Here is a 16,456-nt window from a genome sequence, read left to right as displayed (position 1 = left end):
AGAACATTCCCAGAACACATTTGGTCAGTTCTTTAAAAGGTTCCCAGAATGTTTTGTTAGGTTGTGGGAAAGTGTGGACATGACAACTAGATATGTTCCCAAAACAAACAAAACTGTCCAGTTGTGCTGATTATTACAATTAGGTTGCAAAAAAAAAAACATTCTAATGTTGCAACATTAAAAAATCCTAAAACATTTCTTTAGATTGTGGGAACATTGTGGGGATATGACAAGCGATAGGTTCCCAATAACACTTAAACAGTCAAGTGGTCCTGACGTCAGGGTGCACAAACCATTCCTTAGATGTTACAGTGTTGACAGAACAGCCTTTCTGAATTTTTTAAATGTTCCCAGAACATTTCGACAGGTTGTCGGAACAGTGTGGGTATACATTACAAGAGATGTGTTCCCAAACTACAAAATATGCTTAGTTGTGATGACATTCCCTTAATGTTGTAAGAATGCCGTTTAAACGACGTTCATAGCATATTTGCAAAATATACCATTGAGGTTCACGCAATATACATTTTACCTTGTCTTGGAGGTACTCGGAGCATTTCAAGAACATTTATAAAATGTTATACTTAAGTTTAACCTAATATTACCACAACATTCTCAGTGCAAATGCGTATCTCCTTAAAGCATATTGGAATACATCCCAGATATGTTTCTCTCCAGATTTAATGGCAATTCACATTTGAGAACGGTATTGTAGATGAAAACATATATTGACAATCTGCACATGTGGGGTTTGAACCTGTATCGAGTTTGGTTCCTAAACCGGGTCCTTAATATTCTGCACCACCAGGGAAGCTCTCTTATTACTTATTTTTTCAGTATGGTTGCCATGGCAATATGGTCAATCAGCAAAAATCCATCCTTTCTTTTTAGCCTTTTTAGCCATAACCCAGGGAAATACTGGTAACTGTTATTCACCGTCATTTCACCCACCCTCTTGTTATGCTGCATACTTCTGGGCCCATGTTTAAAGGTGTCTAAGACTATGAGTGCTGATCTTGGATCATTGTAGCTCTCGAAAACCCTTCTTCGCCGTATGTCAGGTTTTCAGCGGTGACATTCGCCCACGATTGACTCCATTGTCAACTGCAATTCCGACGCTGTGTTTTAAAGTTTATAAATATCAATAATCATTGAAGCAAATGCTGATATCCACCTTATCTTTTCAAAATAATCTTTCAAATAAAAAATATATTTTTATTGAACCTCTTTTTTAACTGTAGCAGTTTAGCACTGATCCACAAGCCATTTGAACCACACTTCTTCCCCAGTTAGCTTACCGGTGTTCAGAGCACGCTAGATAGCAAATAAGCACAGGTAGTCTATGTCTTCCGTAACATGGAGATACTGTATGGCCGTGTGGAAACACTAACCCTAACCCTGTAAATACTGTATGTGCAGTAATTTACCCTTTCGTTTTTATGAAAAAATGTCTCGCTAATATGGAAGATACTTTCCTTATGTTTCCAAAATCGTACCGCAAGTGATGCGTTTTAAGGTTCATAGTGATGCGTTTTAAGGTTCATAAAGAGTATCAGGGATCTTAACAAAATTCCCCCGACCCGAAGATACTATCGTCAATAGGCGATAAAGCAGTTGGCATCTATGAATAGGTTAGGGTGACTTTTGCTTTTCAGATAAAAATAAAAATCAGCCATAGGGGACCATATCAAGCATCTCAAAGAAGGAAATATATCCGGTGCATTTTTTAATAGTTGAAAAGTCCATTTTTACACAATGTTTAATTTTTTTGTTTTTTTGTTTGTTTTACAGTTAGTCAAAATTAGGAATTTCTGATTGTATTTATATATCTGGATGATATAAAGACATCCTCTATTTTAATAGATTTTATCTGAGCCTCAATTTCATACATTTTCTTTTAGATATATGTTTTAAGAATTGGTGGGTTTCAATCTGGAATCTACAGCCAGATCATAAACCCTCTGCGCCAGGGCTGTGGCCTCCTGGGTTATTAATCAATTTCTGAGTTATTCAAATGTTCCCATCCTCTTCATATGCTGTGTACTTATAACACTGTATTTTACGATTGTCTTTCTTGAAAGTCTTATGAAATTCTGATTTAGAAATTTAGAAATTGTCAAATTGTTTTCTTGTTAAGTTTGAAGGTTCTGAGTCTGTATTTAAGATACACATGATTACACAGAAAATACAAGTTATTTAAAGGAAGCTCTATCCAACTAAAATCACATTTCATAAGACTTTCAAAGCGTGATGAAGAAAGGAGTACAGAGATAAGAGAGTGTAAAGGGATGAGAGGGAAAGTCAAAACGTACACTGAGAGAGAGAGAGAGAGAGAGGGAGAGAGAGAGAGAGAGAGAAAGAGAGAGAGAGAGAGAGAGAGAGAGCGAGAGCGAGAGCGAGAGCGAGAGAGAGAGAGAAGCATTACCACTTCATAGTGCATCCAGCCAATACTCTTGGTGAGTACGTATAGGCTGAGCGCGACAGAGACAGGCAACTCAAACACACCTTTTCATTTATTTAAAGCTGCATCTCGCTCCATCCTGTAACAATGTTCCACCCCTGTAAGAGGAAACTGCCTTCCCCTTGTTGAGTGAAACCTGAGGAAGGGATGTGGTATGATCATGGTGTACAATGGTTCGTATTTGTGTACTTAAAAAAATATATATATACACACTACCGATCAAAAGTTTTAGAACAATGTTTTTTCTTTATTTTTTACTATTTTCTACATTGTAGAATAATAGTGAAGACATCGAAACTATGAAATAGCACACATGGAATCATATACAGTTGTAAACAAAAAGTGTTAAACAAATCAACATATATTTTATATTTGAGATTCTTCAAATAGCAGCCCTTTGCCTTGATGACAGCTTTGCACACTCTTGGCATTCTCTCAACTAGCATCAAGAGGTAGTCACCTGCAATGCATTTCAATTAACAGGTGTGCCTTCATAAAAGTTCATTTGTGGAATTTATTTCCTTCTTAATGCATTTGAGCCAATCAGTTGTGTTGTGACAAGGTAGGGGGAGTATACTCCCTCATTCTGTTCTCTCTTCCTCCCCCTTCTTTCACCCCCTCCACCCTCTCCCTCTTCTCTCACTCTCTCCGTCCCTCTCTCACCCTCTCCATCCCTCTCTCCCCCTCCCTCAATCTCCCTCTTCTCTCTCTCTCCTTCCTTACTTCCCTCCCTTCACCTTTCAACTCTCTCCCTTTCCCTCCTCTCTCCCCGTCCCTCCTTCTCCCTCTCTGTGTGTGTGTGTGTGTGTGTGTGTGTGTGTGTGTGTGTGTGTGTGTGTGTGTGTGTGTGTGTGTGTGTGTGTGTGTGTGTGTGTGTGTGTGTGTGTGTGTGTGTGTGTGTGTGTGTGTAGGGTCATTACGCACCCCCTGGGGTCGACGTTGATCGAAAGAGTGATCACAGAGAGAATAGAACAAAGCTGACCCCTACAGGTTTGGTACTATAGTTGCTTTAAATGTAAACCCCGCCCCCACTGTACTACGTCATGTCTGACTACTAGGAAGTAAATCGACATTACATTTTGTAAACCTCCCTGTCCGGAGCGATATCTTCGAATAAGGTAACAAATGTTAGTATTTACTTATTTTGTAACTGGTCAAACTAACATTGCCACAATGTATGTATTACTATTGAGCTAGAGAGTAAAAGAAAGATGTAACGTTAGCTGGCCCACATAACATGAGTTTTCACAAAGCCAGTTGATCTAATTAGCTGCTGACTGTAGCTGCCTGACTAACGTTATCGCGCTGTTATTTTAGCTACGCAGATAATCACACCGTCAGCATTGAAGATTAGGTTAGTTTAGCTAGTCTTCGGGTTATATTTTTCAGCTGCTAGTTTGTGAAGTTGTTTTGACATGCAGAGGGTTAAATTGAAAGGGATAAAGTCGCCTAGTTGGAGTGGGAAATCCCCAATGTAGAAAGTAAACAACACCGACTTGGACAGTCTGATTAATCAGGCTGTAATACACAATTAGTTGGTATAAACAGCCTCAAACTAATGACTGCAACATCGTTGAAATGTTTTACTACAAGGCAGAATGTTGAATAAGAATATATTTGAACTTAATCTACCGGTTGACGGTGGTGTTGGTCCTATAGATGGTCGAAATTTGAGACAAGCCCTGCATTGTTAACCTGACTTCTTAGAACGCCTTGTGTTTTTATTTATTGAACCTTCATTTAACTAGGCAAGTCAGTTAATAACAAAATCTTAATTACAATAACGGCATACCAAAATGTCTCCTGCGGGGACGGGGTCAAAATAGATAAATAAACACATATCACAACAAGAGACACCTTGGTTTGTTTACGTTTCTAGGTTTGTCTAGATCACGTAAACCTACAGCTCTGTCTAGTGGTCACGCAGTTGTTGACAACTGTAGCAAACCCTAACTATGTTCCCTAACTGAAACCTCATTCTCCTTACCTGCTACGTTAATTCACTTAACCTCCACGTTAATTAACCTAACCTGCTACGAAAACAAACCATCTGTGCTGACAAATTATCTGTAAGGTCCCTCAGTCGAGCAGTGAATTTCAAACACAGATTGAACCACAAAGTATTACCACACCAGGTACTGAAGTTGAAATTGCAATTACCTGGCACATGCACAAAACCATGTAAATGGCCTGCTTGACTTCATTAGACTGAGCCATAATAAGAACAACCTAGTTAGTATGCCCATTGCCTGCACTGTACTTCCGTCATGTGCTCATGCCTTCAGTCATGAACAAACATGTGTGCATGCGATGCATGCATACTAACTGCAGTCTGCAGGTACAGCGGCTTCACAAAGCATTCATACCCCTTGACTTATTCCACATTTTGTTGTGTTACAGCCTGAATTCAAAATCGATTAAATCATATGTTTTTTTCTTCTGTCGCCCATCTACACATAATGAATATGTTAAAACGTGTTTTTGGAAATGAAATACAGAAATATCTCATTTACATAAGTACTCGCACCCCTGAGTCAATGCATGTTAGAATCAACTTTGGCAGCGATTACAGCTGTGAGTCTTTCTGGGTAAATCTGTAAGAGCTTTGCACATCTAGATTGTACAACATTTGCCCATTTATTATTTAAAAAATTATTCAAGCTCGGTCACATTGGTTGTTGATCATTGCTAGACAACCATTTAAGTCTTGCCATAGATTTTCATGCCGATTTAAGTCAAAACTGTAACTCGACTACTCAGGAACATTCATTGACCGCTTGGTAAGAAACTCCAATGTAGATTTGTCCATGTGTTTTTCGGGTTATTGTCCTGCTGAAAGGTGAATTAACCTCCCAGTGTCTGGTGGAAAGCAGACTAAACCAGGTTTTCCTCTAGGATTTTGCCTGTGCTTAGCTCCATTCTGTTTATTTTTTATCCTGAAAAAGCTCCGCACTAACATGATAACATAACATGATACCCATAACATGATGCAGCCACCACAATGCTTGAAAAGCGTGGTACTCAGTAATGTGTTGTATTAGATTTGCCCCAAACACAACACTTTGTATTCAGGACAAAAAGTGAATTGCTTTGCCACATATTTTGCAGTATTACTTTAGTGCCTTGTTGCAAACAGGAAGCATGTTTTGGAATATTTTTATTCTGTACAGGCTTCCTTCTTTTCACTCTGTCAATTAGGTTAGTATTGTGGTGCAACTACAATGTTGATCCATCCTTTAGTTTTCTCCTATGACAGCCATTAAACTCTGTAATAGAGCGGTTTCCTTTCTCTCTGGCAACTGAGTTAGGAAGGATGTCTGTGTCTTTGTAGTATCTGGGTGTATTGATACACCATCCAAAGTGTAATAAATTCACCATGCTCAAAAAAAATAGTAAATGTCTGCTTTTTTATTTTTTTTTACCCATCTACCAATGGGTGCCCTTCTTTGTGAGGCATTGGAAAACCTCCCTGGTCTTTGTGGTTCAATCTGTGTTTGAAATTCACTGCTCGACAGAGGGGCCTTACAGATAATTTTGTGTGTGGGGTACAGAGATGAGATATTCATTCAAAAATCATGTTAAACACATTTTTTTGCACAGAGAGTCCATGCAACTTATTATGCGACTTGCTAATAAGCACATCTATACTCCTGAACTTATTTAGGCTTACCATAACAAATGGGTTGAATACGTATTACCTCAAGACATTTCAGCTGTAAATTAGTTTTTATTAAATTGGTAAACATTTCGAAAAATATAATTCCATTTTGACATTGTGTGGTATTGTGCATAGGCCAGTGACCCCCAAAAAATCTAAATGTAATACAAAATGTGGGAAAGGTCAAAGGGTACGAATACTTTGTGAAGGCGGTGTATATGAACTGTTTAGCTCATGTGCCAGGTGATAGAAACGCCAACGTCAGTACCTGGGCTCTAAAGGACGGCTGAACGATACTTTCCCGTGGATATTTTGTCTCACATTTCGAGCAGCTGAAAGACAAATCGCACAGAAAACAGGTAGAGAAAGTTAAAAAGAAATGTTATTCAACATTTGGGCTTGGAAAGGCACATGTGCACGATTTTGCAGTTATTAGTTTCAGGCTGTGTATAAGTTACCAATTAATTGTGTGTTACAGCCTGATTTAATCAAACTAATTTGGACTGTTACTCAGCTAGCTATGTCTCGAACTCCCCAACCACGGGCTGGTGGCTCGTTAAGGCGCTTACAGATGGGCACCGAGGGTCTCATAGACTTCAATGGGAGTGGCGCAGTAGGCGGAAACGCGAGAAGCACGGTCAGTGCTGTTCGCTCCAGTGAGCGGTGCTCATATATGAAATTAGCCGATGTCTTGAGCGGCGTTCATCTTGTAAACCAATCAAACCATGTTTTTAATGACAATATTCGAGCTGACAACAACCGGGACCGTTTGTCACTACACACGGTAGGCGGATTTCCTCGCGGTTCAATTGCCGTTTACCCGCGGCCCGTCTGTAAGCGCCTTAAGTTAAGTCAACTGTACAACTTTTTCTTGTGACAACTTGTTCTGTACACTGAGTTCCATGTATTGCATAACGAGCTCCTTTTTTATAAAGATAGCCGTGCAGTCTACTGTAGGGTTTCTGTCTTTTTCACGTTTTTTTTGTCTCTCTTTACAGTTGTCTCTACTACCTCTACCACAGTGACAAAGTGTTGAGGCAGAGGACCATGTTATTCAAACCACTCTGAAGATAGTGTTTTAATCACACTTTTTAAAAATGGACACACTGAAATCCTCCCGTGTTTATTTCGAACGCTAATAAATGTGATCATTATTGATCATTTTATATACAAGGGAAATAACTATCTTATTGCCAGACAGTGAGTGACACAGTATATTCCCATTCACCTCAATGGAAGTTCCAGTCACACCAATTCTACCCTCTAACTCTACCCTGCCTACACCTTTCCCTCTGCACCCGGCCGTGGCCCCATCAGTCCAGCTTGGATTTACCATCCTCTACACTACTCTCTACGGAAGTCTCTTCTTGGTAGTCTACGTTCAGCTCTGGCTCCTCTTTCTCTACCGACACAAGCGCTGGAGCTACCAGAGTGGGTTTCTGTTCCTCTGTCTTCTCTGGGCGGCTCTTCGTACCACTCTGTTCTCTTTCTACTTCCATAATGCCCTGGAAGCCAATCACCTGGCCACAGTGTTTTATTGGCTCCTTTACTGCTTCCCTGTCTGTCTGCAGTTCTTCACCCTCAGTCTCATCAACCTCTACTTCACTCAGGTAAGACACACATATATTATATCTTAGATCATGTGACATGCTTGCTGGACAAGTGTTTCTGAGTTCTGATTTGTTATGAAAGCATTAGTCTTGACAGTCGTGACAGATTTTTAAATCGAGAAGCTGGCCGACGCACACACGTTTTGGTTTTCAGGTTCTGAGACGATCTAAGTATTTGTTAAAGACGAGTATGTGTTCACTTCAACTATCGTCTGGTTTCTATTCTCCTTTGTGTGTACAGGTATTACTCAAAGTGAGAGAGAAGTACAACCCTGACACTGAGCCCGGCAATGGACTGTGAGTTCCACTTCCCTAAAAATGACTTGCTGTTGTGTGTCCTTTTTTTTTAGTGGTTTTGAAGTAGCTTTATTTAAAACATTTTGCATTGACACGTCTCGCTCTTCTCAGATGTTGGGCGCGGTGCTTCTACACCACCCTGAGTGGTGTGTTCCTGTGTGTCAACGTGGTGTGTGCTGCTCTCGGCTGGAACGGGGGCAGTGGAGGAGCAGGAACTAAAACATGGAGTCTGGTTCTGATACGAGTGCTGGTCAACGACCTGCTTTTCATCTTTGAGGCTGTCTGTCTAGCTGCACTACTGCTTCTGTTAACCCGACGTTCCCCATCCACCAGCCCTTACCTGCACAGTAAGGTGAGTCCTGACTGTAGCCCTTACCTGCACAGTAAGGTGAGTCAAGACTGTAGATATCCACCTGCACAGTAAGGTGAGTCCAGACTGTAGGTATCCACCTGCACAGTAAGGTGAGTTCTTCTGACTGTAGATATCCACCTGCACAGTAAGGTGAGTCCAGACTGTAGATATCCACCTGCACAGTAAGGTGAGTCCAGACTGTAGATATCCACCTGCACAGTAAGGTGAGTCCAGACTGTAGATATCCACCTGCACAGTAAGGTGAGTCCAGACTGTAGATATCCACCTGCACAGTAAGGTGAGTCCAGACTGTAGATATCCACCTGCACAGTAAGGTGAGTCCAGACTGTAGATATCCACCTGCACAGTAAGGTGAGTCCAGACTGTAGATATCCACCTGCACAGTAAGGTGAGTCCAGACTGTAGATATCCACCTGCACAGTAAGGTGAGTCCAGACTGTAGATATCCACCTGCACAGTAAGGTGAGTCCAGACTGTAGATATCCACCTGCACAGTAAGGTGAGTCCTGACTGTAGATATCCACCTGCACAGTAAGGTGAGTTCTGACTGTAGGTATCCACCAGCCCTTACCTGCACAGTAAGGTGAGTCCAGACTGTAGATATCCACCAGCCCTTACCTGCACAGTAAGGTGAGTCCAGACTGTAGATATCCACCTGCACAGTAAGGTGAGTTCTGACTGTAGGTATCCACCAGCCCTTACCTGCACAGTAAGGTGAGTCCAGACTGTAGATATCCACCTGCACAGTAAGGTGAGTCCAGACTGTAGCCCTTACCTGCACAGTAATGTGTGTCCTGACTGTAGCCCTTACCTGCACAGTAAGGTGAGTCCTGACTGTAGCCCTTACCTGCACAGTAAGGTGAGTCCTGACTGTAGCCCTTACCTGCACAGTAAGGTGAGTCCTGACTGTAGCCCTTACCTGCACAGTAAGGTGAGTCCTGACTGTAGATATCCACCTGCACAGTAAGGTGAGTCCAGACTGTAGATATCCACCTGCACAGTAAGGTGAGTCCAGACTGTAGATATCCACCTGCACAGTAAGGTGAGTCCAGACTGTAGATATCCACCTGCACAGTAAGGTGAGTCCAGACTGTAGTTAATCAGCTATTCCTTAAAAGCTAATTCAACGGAACAATTTTGTATTCTCTAGTCAGGGATGTGATTCTTCCCTAAAATAATGAATGCTTTTATGACATTCATTCTCCACTAACTGTAACTGACCTAGCTATTCCTAGCCGTATCCCCAAGCTAATTGGGAGGAAGTGTCTGGTGAATGAGAAATGGGACAACCTTATAGTAGAATATCTAGTTATAGTGATGGAGAAAGTTCTTATTGCTAAAAACATACCTGATAATATGGACCATGCATGGTCTAATATGTTAAATTTATTTTACCAAAATGTTATTGGGTTTATTTCTGGAGGTGGAAATGTTATATTTTAGATGGTGTCAGCGTAATTTCATTTGAATTCATTCTGAAGTTGAATTGAATGAGTAGTTCCAATTGAATCAGTACTACGTGCAGATTGGTATGTGTCTTCTTCCCCCAGGGAACAACAGTGTGCCAGACTGCAGTACTGGGAGCAGGTGTAATATTGCTCTTTGCTAGTCGAGCATGTTACAACCTGGCAGTTCTCATACTGTCCCAGAATCACAGAGTGGAGTCCTTTGACTTTGACTGGTACAATATCTCTGACCAGGTAAAATATCTCTGACCAGGTAAAATATCTCTGACCAGGTAAAGCACTTTATTCATATACGCTGAACAAAAATTTCAAGGCAACATGCAACCATTTCAAAGATTTTACTGAGTTACAGTTCATATATACAGTGGGGAGAACAAGTATTTGATACACTGCCCATTTTGCAGGTTTTCCTACTTACAAAGCATGTAGAGGTCTGTAATTTTTTATCATAGGTACACTTCAACTGAGAGACACGGAATCTAAAACAAAAATCCAGAAAATCACATTGTATGATTTTAAATAATTAATTTGCATTTTATTGCATGACATAAGTATTTGATACATCAGAAAAGCAGAACTTTAATATTTGGTACAGAAACTTTTGTATGATCTCCGTAATTGTAAATGTTTCCTGTAGTTCTTGACCAGGTTTGCACACACTGCAGCAGGGATCCATACAGACCTTCTCCAGATCCTTCAGGTTTCGGGGCTGTCGCTGGGCAATACGGACTTTCAGCTCCCTCCAAAGATTTTCTATTGGGTTCAGGTCTGGAGACTGGCTAGGCCACTCCAGGACCTTGAGATGCTTCTTATGGAGCCACTACTTAGTTGCCCTGGCTGTGTGTTTTGGGTCGTTGTCATGCTGGAAGACCCAGCCACGACCCAGCTTCAATGTTCTTACTGGGGGAAGGTGGTTGTTGGCCAAGATCTTCCGATACATGGCCCCATCCATCCTCCCCTCAATACGGTGCAGTCGTCCTGTCCCCTTTGCAGAAAAGCATCCCCAAAGAATGATGTTTCCACCTCCATGCTTCACGGTTGGGACGGTGTTCTTGGGGTTGTACTCATCCTTATTCTTCCTCCAAACACGGCGAGTGGAGTTTAGACCAAAAAGCTCTATTTTGGTCTCATCAGACCACATGACCTTCTCCCATTCCTCCTCTGGATCATCCAGATGGTCATTGGCAAACTTCAGACGGGCCTGGACATAAACTGGCTTGAGCAGGGGGACCTTGCGTGAGCTGCAGATTTTTATCCATGACTGCGTAGTGTGTTACTAATGGTTTTCTTTGAGACTGTGGTCCCAGCTCTCTTCAGGTCATTGACCAGGTCCTGCCATTTGATTTTGGGCTGATCCCTCACCTTCCTCATGATCATTGATGCCCCACGAGGTGAGATCTTGCATGGAGCCCCAGACCGAGGGTGATTGACCGTCATCTTGAACTTCTTCCATTTTCTAATAATTGCGCCAACAGTTGTTACCTTCTCACCAAGCTGCTTGCCTATTGTTCTGTAGCCCATCCCAGCCTTGTGCAGGTCTACAATTTTATCCCTGATGTCCTTACACAGCTCTCTGGTCTTGGCCATTATGTAGAGGTTGGAGTCTGTTTTATTGTGTGGACAGGTGTATTTTATACAGGTAACGAGTTCAAATCGGTGCAGTTAATACAGGTAATGAGTGGAGAACAGGAGGGCTTCTTAAAGAAAAACTAACAGGTCTGTGAGAGCCGGAATTCTTACTGGTTGGTAGGTGATCAGATACTTATGTCATGCAATAAAATGCAAAATGAATTACTTAAAAATCATACAATGTGATTTTCTGGATTTTTGTTTTAGATTCCATCTCTCACAGCTGAAGTATACCTATGATAAACATTACAGACTCCTACATGCTTTGTAAGTAGGAAAACCTGCAAAATCGGCAGTGTATCAAATACTTGTTATCCCCACTGTATACAGGAAGAATAGCCCTGTATGTCTGTGTATATGTGTGTGTGTATATATATATGTATGTGTATATATGTATGTGTATATATATATGTATGTGTATATATATGTGTGTGTGGAAATCAGTCAATTGATATGAATACATTAGGCCCTAATCTATGGATTTCCTATAACTGGGCAGGGGTGCAGCCATTGGTGGGCCTGGGAGGGCAAAGGCCCACCCACTGGGCAGCCTAGCAACAGCTCTGGTGGACATTCCTACAGTCAGCATGCCAATTGCACACTCCTTCAAAACTTGAGACATCTGTGGCGTTGTTGTGACACATCTGCACATTTTAGAGTTTCCTTTTATTGTCTCCACACCTGTGTAATGAACAGCTTGTTCATTCGGCTTATTGAAATGCTCACTGACAGGGACGGAAACGCGTTTGTGCACAACATTTGAGAGAAATAATATGTTTGTGCGTCTGGAAAATGATTTCAGCTCATGAAACATGGGACCAACACTTTACATGTAGAGTTTTATATTTTTGTTCAGTATAGTTAACATACAAAATGGTTAAATTGATTCAGCGACATTGGCAAGATGTCACTGGGAAATCTGTCTAAGGGGATCTATTTGAGAAAGTCACAATCTCTAATGTTGATACATTATCAGTAGCGATGTCGTCCGTAGCGATGTCGCTGCGTCGTCGTCCGTAGCGTCGTCGTCCGTAGCGATGTCGCTGCTGCGTCGTCGTCCGTAGCGATGTCGCTGCTGCGTCGTCGTCCGTAGCGGTGTCGCTGCTGCGTCGTCGTCCGTAGCGGTGTCGCTGCTGCGTCGTCGTCCGTAGCGGTGTCGCTGCTGCGTCGTCGTCCGTAGCGGTGTCGCTGCTGCGTCGTCGTCCGTAGCGGTGTCGCTGCTGCGTCGTCGTCCGTAGCGGTGTCGCTGCTGCGTCGTCGTCCGTAGCGGTGGCGCTGCTGCGTCGTCGTCCGTAGCGGTGGCGCTGCTGCGTCGTCGTCCGTAGCGGTGGCGCTGCTGCGTCGTCGTCCGTAGCGGTGGCGCTGCTGCGTCGTCGTCCGTAGCGGTGGCGCTGCTGCGTCGTCGTCCGTAGCGGTGGCGCTGCTGCGTCGTCGTCCGTAGCTATTGGGGATGCAAGCTGATTTTTTTTTTTTTTAGATCAGTGACTCTGTGGAGTCCGTCTGCAATGTAGTCTCAACCTCAAACACGCACAATAACACAGTGCTTGTCTTTCCTCAGGCTGACCTGCGTAGTGAACTGGGAGACCGGGGTTACTTGGCGTTCGGTGTAATTCTCTTCATATGGGAGCTGCTTCCCACCAGCCTCCTCATCCTCATCTTCAGAGTCCGCCAACCGCCTCAAGAAGATGTTAGTTTCTGTTCTCTTTCTCTCCTGACCAGCCCTCTAGGGTCGCTCTCCCTATGTTTCACTTCACCTACGTTTGGTTTCCATTTGTGTAGTCCCATTCTGACGTGTTTCTTCCTTCTGTCGCAGGGCTGTAGTATGCCCAACAGCAACAGAGTACCGCGCCCGTACTTCTTTGATGACCCAGCAGGGGAAGACGCTGACTCGGGTGTTCCTTGGGTCAACAGCTCACATCCACACCAAAGGTAATAAACTGTTGAACATTACCCGGGTTGGGGAAAAACCATGTGAAAATTGGAATTTCAGTCTACTTTCTGAATTCAAAATGGTATTTATTGGCCCTAACCTTGGACTTTTACCTAATTTTGTAATAATCAATTCACCTGTATGGTTATTTACAACAACAAATGATTTACTGTTCACACTGTTGTCTCCTTTTCACCAGCTGGTATGGATCCATCAAGGAGACGACACCTCTCGTCTTCGCCAGTAACCCTCTGGACCAGAACCAACACCACTCCTTTTACTCTACACCACAGAACTAACTGACCCTCTGTCCCAAATGGCACCCTAATTCCCTTTTTATAGTGCACTACTTTTAACCAGGGACCATAGGGCTCTAGTGAAATGTAGTGCACTATGTAGGTTAGAGGATGCCATTTGGGACGCGCCTTGATCCTGTCTGCAGTGAAATGCTGAAGCGCTCTATCTCAGGTTGCTAAAAAGGTGCTGCGCGGTCGATCCAACATCTACTTTGGTCATGCAGCATTTACAGGGAGTTGGCGCGTCCGTACTTCGCCGAGCTGTTGTCAAGGAAGTGAGTTTGTGTTTTTATACAGAACCTCCCGCCCTCGCCTACTGTCACCCAATCATGTCAATGCGGAGCCCTCCGCATTGTTACAACATTTGGGGAGGTGCACGGCGATTGTGGTCCGGCGCTCAGTTTGGCCTCTGGAGGCTCTGCAATTGTCACAACCTCCCATACGGAGCCTCAAACCACATTTTCAAATCCAGCATAAATTGGCTTTGATCGCTTCCAGTTGCAGACAGCAATACCTCCACTCCAATTGACTGGTGTTTTTGCACACAAAAAAACAACCTCATCACTAAATAGAGTAACTATGCACCTTTTATTTTATTGATCAACTGATGTTTTTTTGTGGGTTTTTTATTCCTATGATTGGTCGCAATGTGTTTTTGTCCTCTGACCTGTGTATTCATTAGATTTGATTGCAGTCTCTGTGCTATTTCATGTCGACTCCTTGTCAGTCAATGCCATGTCAACGGAGGTAGCAAGAGGACAAACACTGACACTCAGGCTATATTCATTCCATTATAGAAAGTTTATTTTTCAACTTTTCTGTCGGGACTAAATGTCATTTATTTTGTAAAGGTATTGTTTCCTACTTGCCGTCTAGCTTAAAGGCACTGTAAAATCGGCATGACCACTTTCATAAGTAATGCAGACAACAGATTAGTTGTCATTTTATGTGATGGTACATTGAAGTAAACTAACTTATTTAATCAGATATCACCTGTCGTTTTTAGCAGTTATGGACCAAATACCTCTTCCTTCTCACCAGCATCCATTTTATAAGGGAATTTTCTAGGTGCTTCATAGCTAAACAGAATATACTCAGATTGTGTGATTGACACTGAACAAAAAAAAGCACATGTAAAGAGTTCTTGTGTTTTTGAGCTGAAATAAAAGATCCCAGAAATGTTCATGAATGAAAAGCTTTTTCTCTAATTTTGTGCAGTGAGCATTTTTTATTTTATTTTTACCAAAATAATCCATCCACCTGACAGGTGTGGCATATCAAGAAGCTGATTAAACAGTATGATCATTACACAGGTGCACAATCAAGGGCCACTCTAAAATGTGCCGTTTTGTCACAACACAATGCTACAGATGTCTCAGTTTGAGGGAGCATGGAATAAAATTGGCATGTTGACTTGAATGTCCACCAGAAATGTCAATGTTTATTTCTCTACCATAAATTGCCTCATGTCATTTTATGGCTGCACTCATGCCCAGTCGTGTGAAATCCATAGATTAGGACATTTTATTTCTATTGTCTCATAATTGTTTTCATTTATATTTTTGTTCAGTATAATGCGTCTCAACACAAGTGAACAAAAAATCATTCTAGGTTGGTGCTCTTTTCCTCAGTTTAGGGCCGGAGACATCGCCTTAAAGGTAATTTCCTAGAGCCGACATATGCACCGTGAATGCAGTCTCTGGGACTCCGGGAACATTACCTTTAATTGTCAATGCTATGGATTGATTGAAGAGCCCCTACACTACCACTATAGTAAATGTGAAAAAAACAAAGAGGGAACACAGAGGCGATAGGTTTTCCACCAGCTGAGTAGTTTGTGTTGGTCTGTCTTTTCTAGATAGCAGAGATGAATATTCGGCTCCTGATAGTGAACCCGTTGATGTAGTACATCCCAACAAAGACATGACGTGAGCTCTGACAACAGCAACATTTCATTGGTTTATTCTGCAGTATGTACAGATCATCCTAGTAAAACTTTACAGTATGTACAGGTTAAATCAACCCACTTTCCTGTTATAATAACCCCGCCCCCAGCAAAATCTTGACAAAACAGAAAGTATAATCTCATCACGCTATGGCTACACCCTATTCCCTAGATAGTGCACTACTTTCAACCAGAGACCTATGCACTACATAGGGAATAGGGGGGCCCATTTCAGACATTGCTTTAACTCAAAAAGGGTCAGGCCTCCATGTAACACAGTCTGACAAGCAGGACAATAAGGGGGATACATTTTACAGTGACGAAGAAAAAGCAACCTCTCACAGTTGGATTGACTCCACGGTAGAAGGAGAAGTGACCTGAGATTTAAAACACTTGTCCACTTTTCTGTCACTGACCAAGAAATCAGCTCTCAGGTAAGGTCTGTATTTGAAGAAGTCAAGTCAGGTCTATTTAAAGAAGTCCGGTCTCCGGTCAGGTCTGTATTTGAAGAAGTCCGGTCTCCGGTCAGGTCTGTAATTGAAGAAGTCCGGTCTCCGGTCAGGTCTGTAATTGAAGAAGTCCGGTCTCCGGTCAGGTCTGTATTTGAAGAAGTCCGGTCTCCGGTCAGGTCTGTAATTTGAAGAAGTCCGGTCTCCGGTCAGGTCTATTTGAAGAAGTTCGGTCTCCGGTCAGGTCTGTATTTGAAGAAGTCCGGTCTCCGGTCAGGTCTGTATTTGAAGAAGTCCGGTCTCCGGTCAGGTCTATTTGAAGAAGTTCGGTCTCCGGTCAGG

The 16,456-nt window shown here is 42.4% G+C and overlaps 1 protein-coding gene across 4 annotated transcripts; it reads left to right on the top strand.

The window, feature by feature from the left end:
* The first annotated feature begins 3,475 nt into the window (after nt 1-3,475).
* Nucleotides 3,476-14,906, top strand: gpr137 (G protein-coupled receptor 137). 4 transcript variants are annotated; one of them, XM_036943444.1, is made up of 8 exons: nt 3,476-3,579; nt 7,118-7,729; nt 7,971-8,026; nt 8,138-8,378; nt 9,950-10,099; nt 13,053-13,181; nt 13,308-13,423; nt 13,624-14,906. In XM_036943444.1, exons 2-8 carry the CDS (start codon nt 7,352-7,354, stop codon nt 13,721-13,723), a joined length of 1,170 nt encoding a protein of 389 aa, XP_036799339.1. In that variant the 5' UTR covers nt 3,476-3,579; nt 7,118-7,351; the 3' UTR covers nt 13,724-14,906. The 4 variants fall into 4 exon arrangements, with proteins under 4 accessions (XP_036799339.1, XP_036799341.1, XP_036799340.1 ...); XM_036943446.1 differs by having other exon boundaries at nt 3,521-3,588; XM_036943445.1 differs by lacking the exon at nt 3,476-3,579 and adding an exon at nt 6,321-6,478.
* The last annotated feature ends 1,550 nt before the right edge of the window (nt 14,907-16,456 follow it).

This window comes from Oncorhynchus mykiss, chromosome 14 (assembly GCF_013265735.2).
Source record: "Oncorhynchus mykiss isolate Arlee chromosome 14, USDA_OmykA_1.1, whole genome shotgun sequence".
Lineage (NCBI taxonomy): Eukaryota > Metazoa > Chordata > Actinopteri > Salmoniformes > Salmonidae > Oncorhynchus > Oncorhynchus mykiss.
The sequence above is the reverse complement of the archived record's forward strand: the minus strand, read 5'-3'. Positions and strand labels throughout refer to the sequence as shown.

What these genes read in the sequence shown, in the direction of transcription:
- gpr137 (XM_036943444.1), top strand. Translation starts at nt 7,352, where the DNA reads ATGGAAGTTCCAGTCACACCAATTCTACCCTCTAACTCTACCCTGCCT. An exon ending in ACTGAGCCCGGCAATGGACT is followed by an intron (nt 8,027 to 8,137) that starts GTGAGTTCCACT and finishes CGCTCTTCTCAG; the next exon opens with ATGTTGGGCGCGGTGCTTCT. An exon ending in GCCCTTACCTGCACAGTAAG is followed by an intron (nt 8,379 to 9,949) that starts GTGAGTCCTGAC and finishes TTCTTCCCCCAG; the next exon opens with GGAACAACAGTGTGCCAGAC.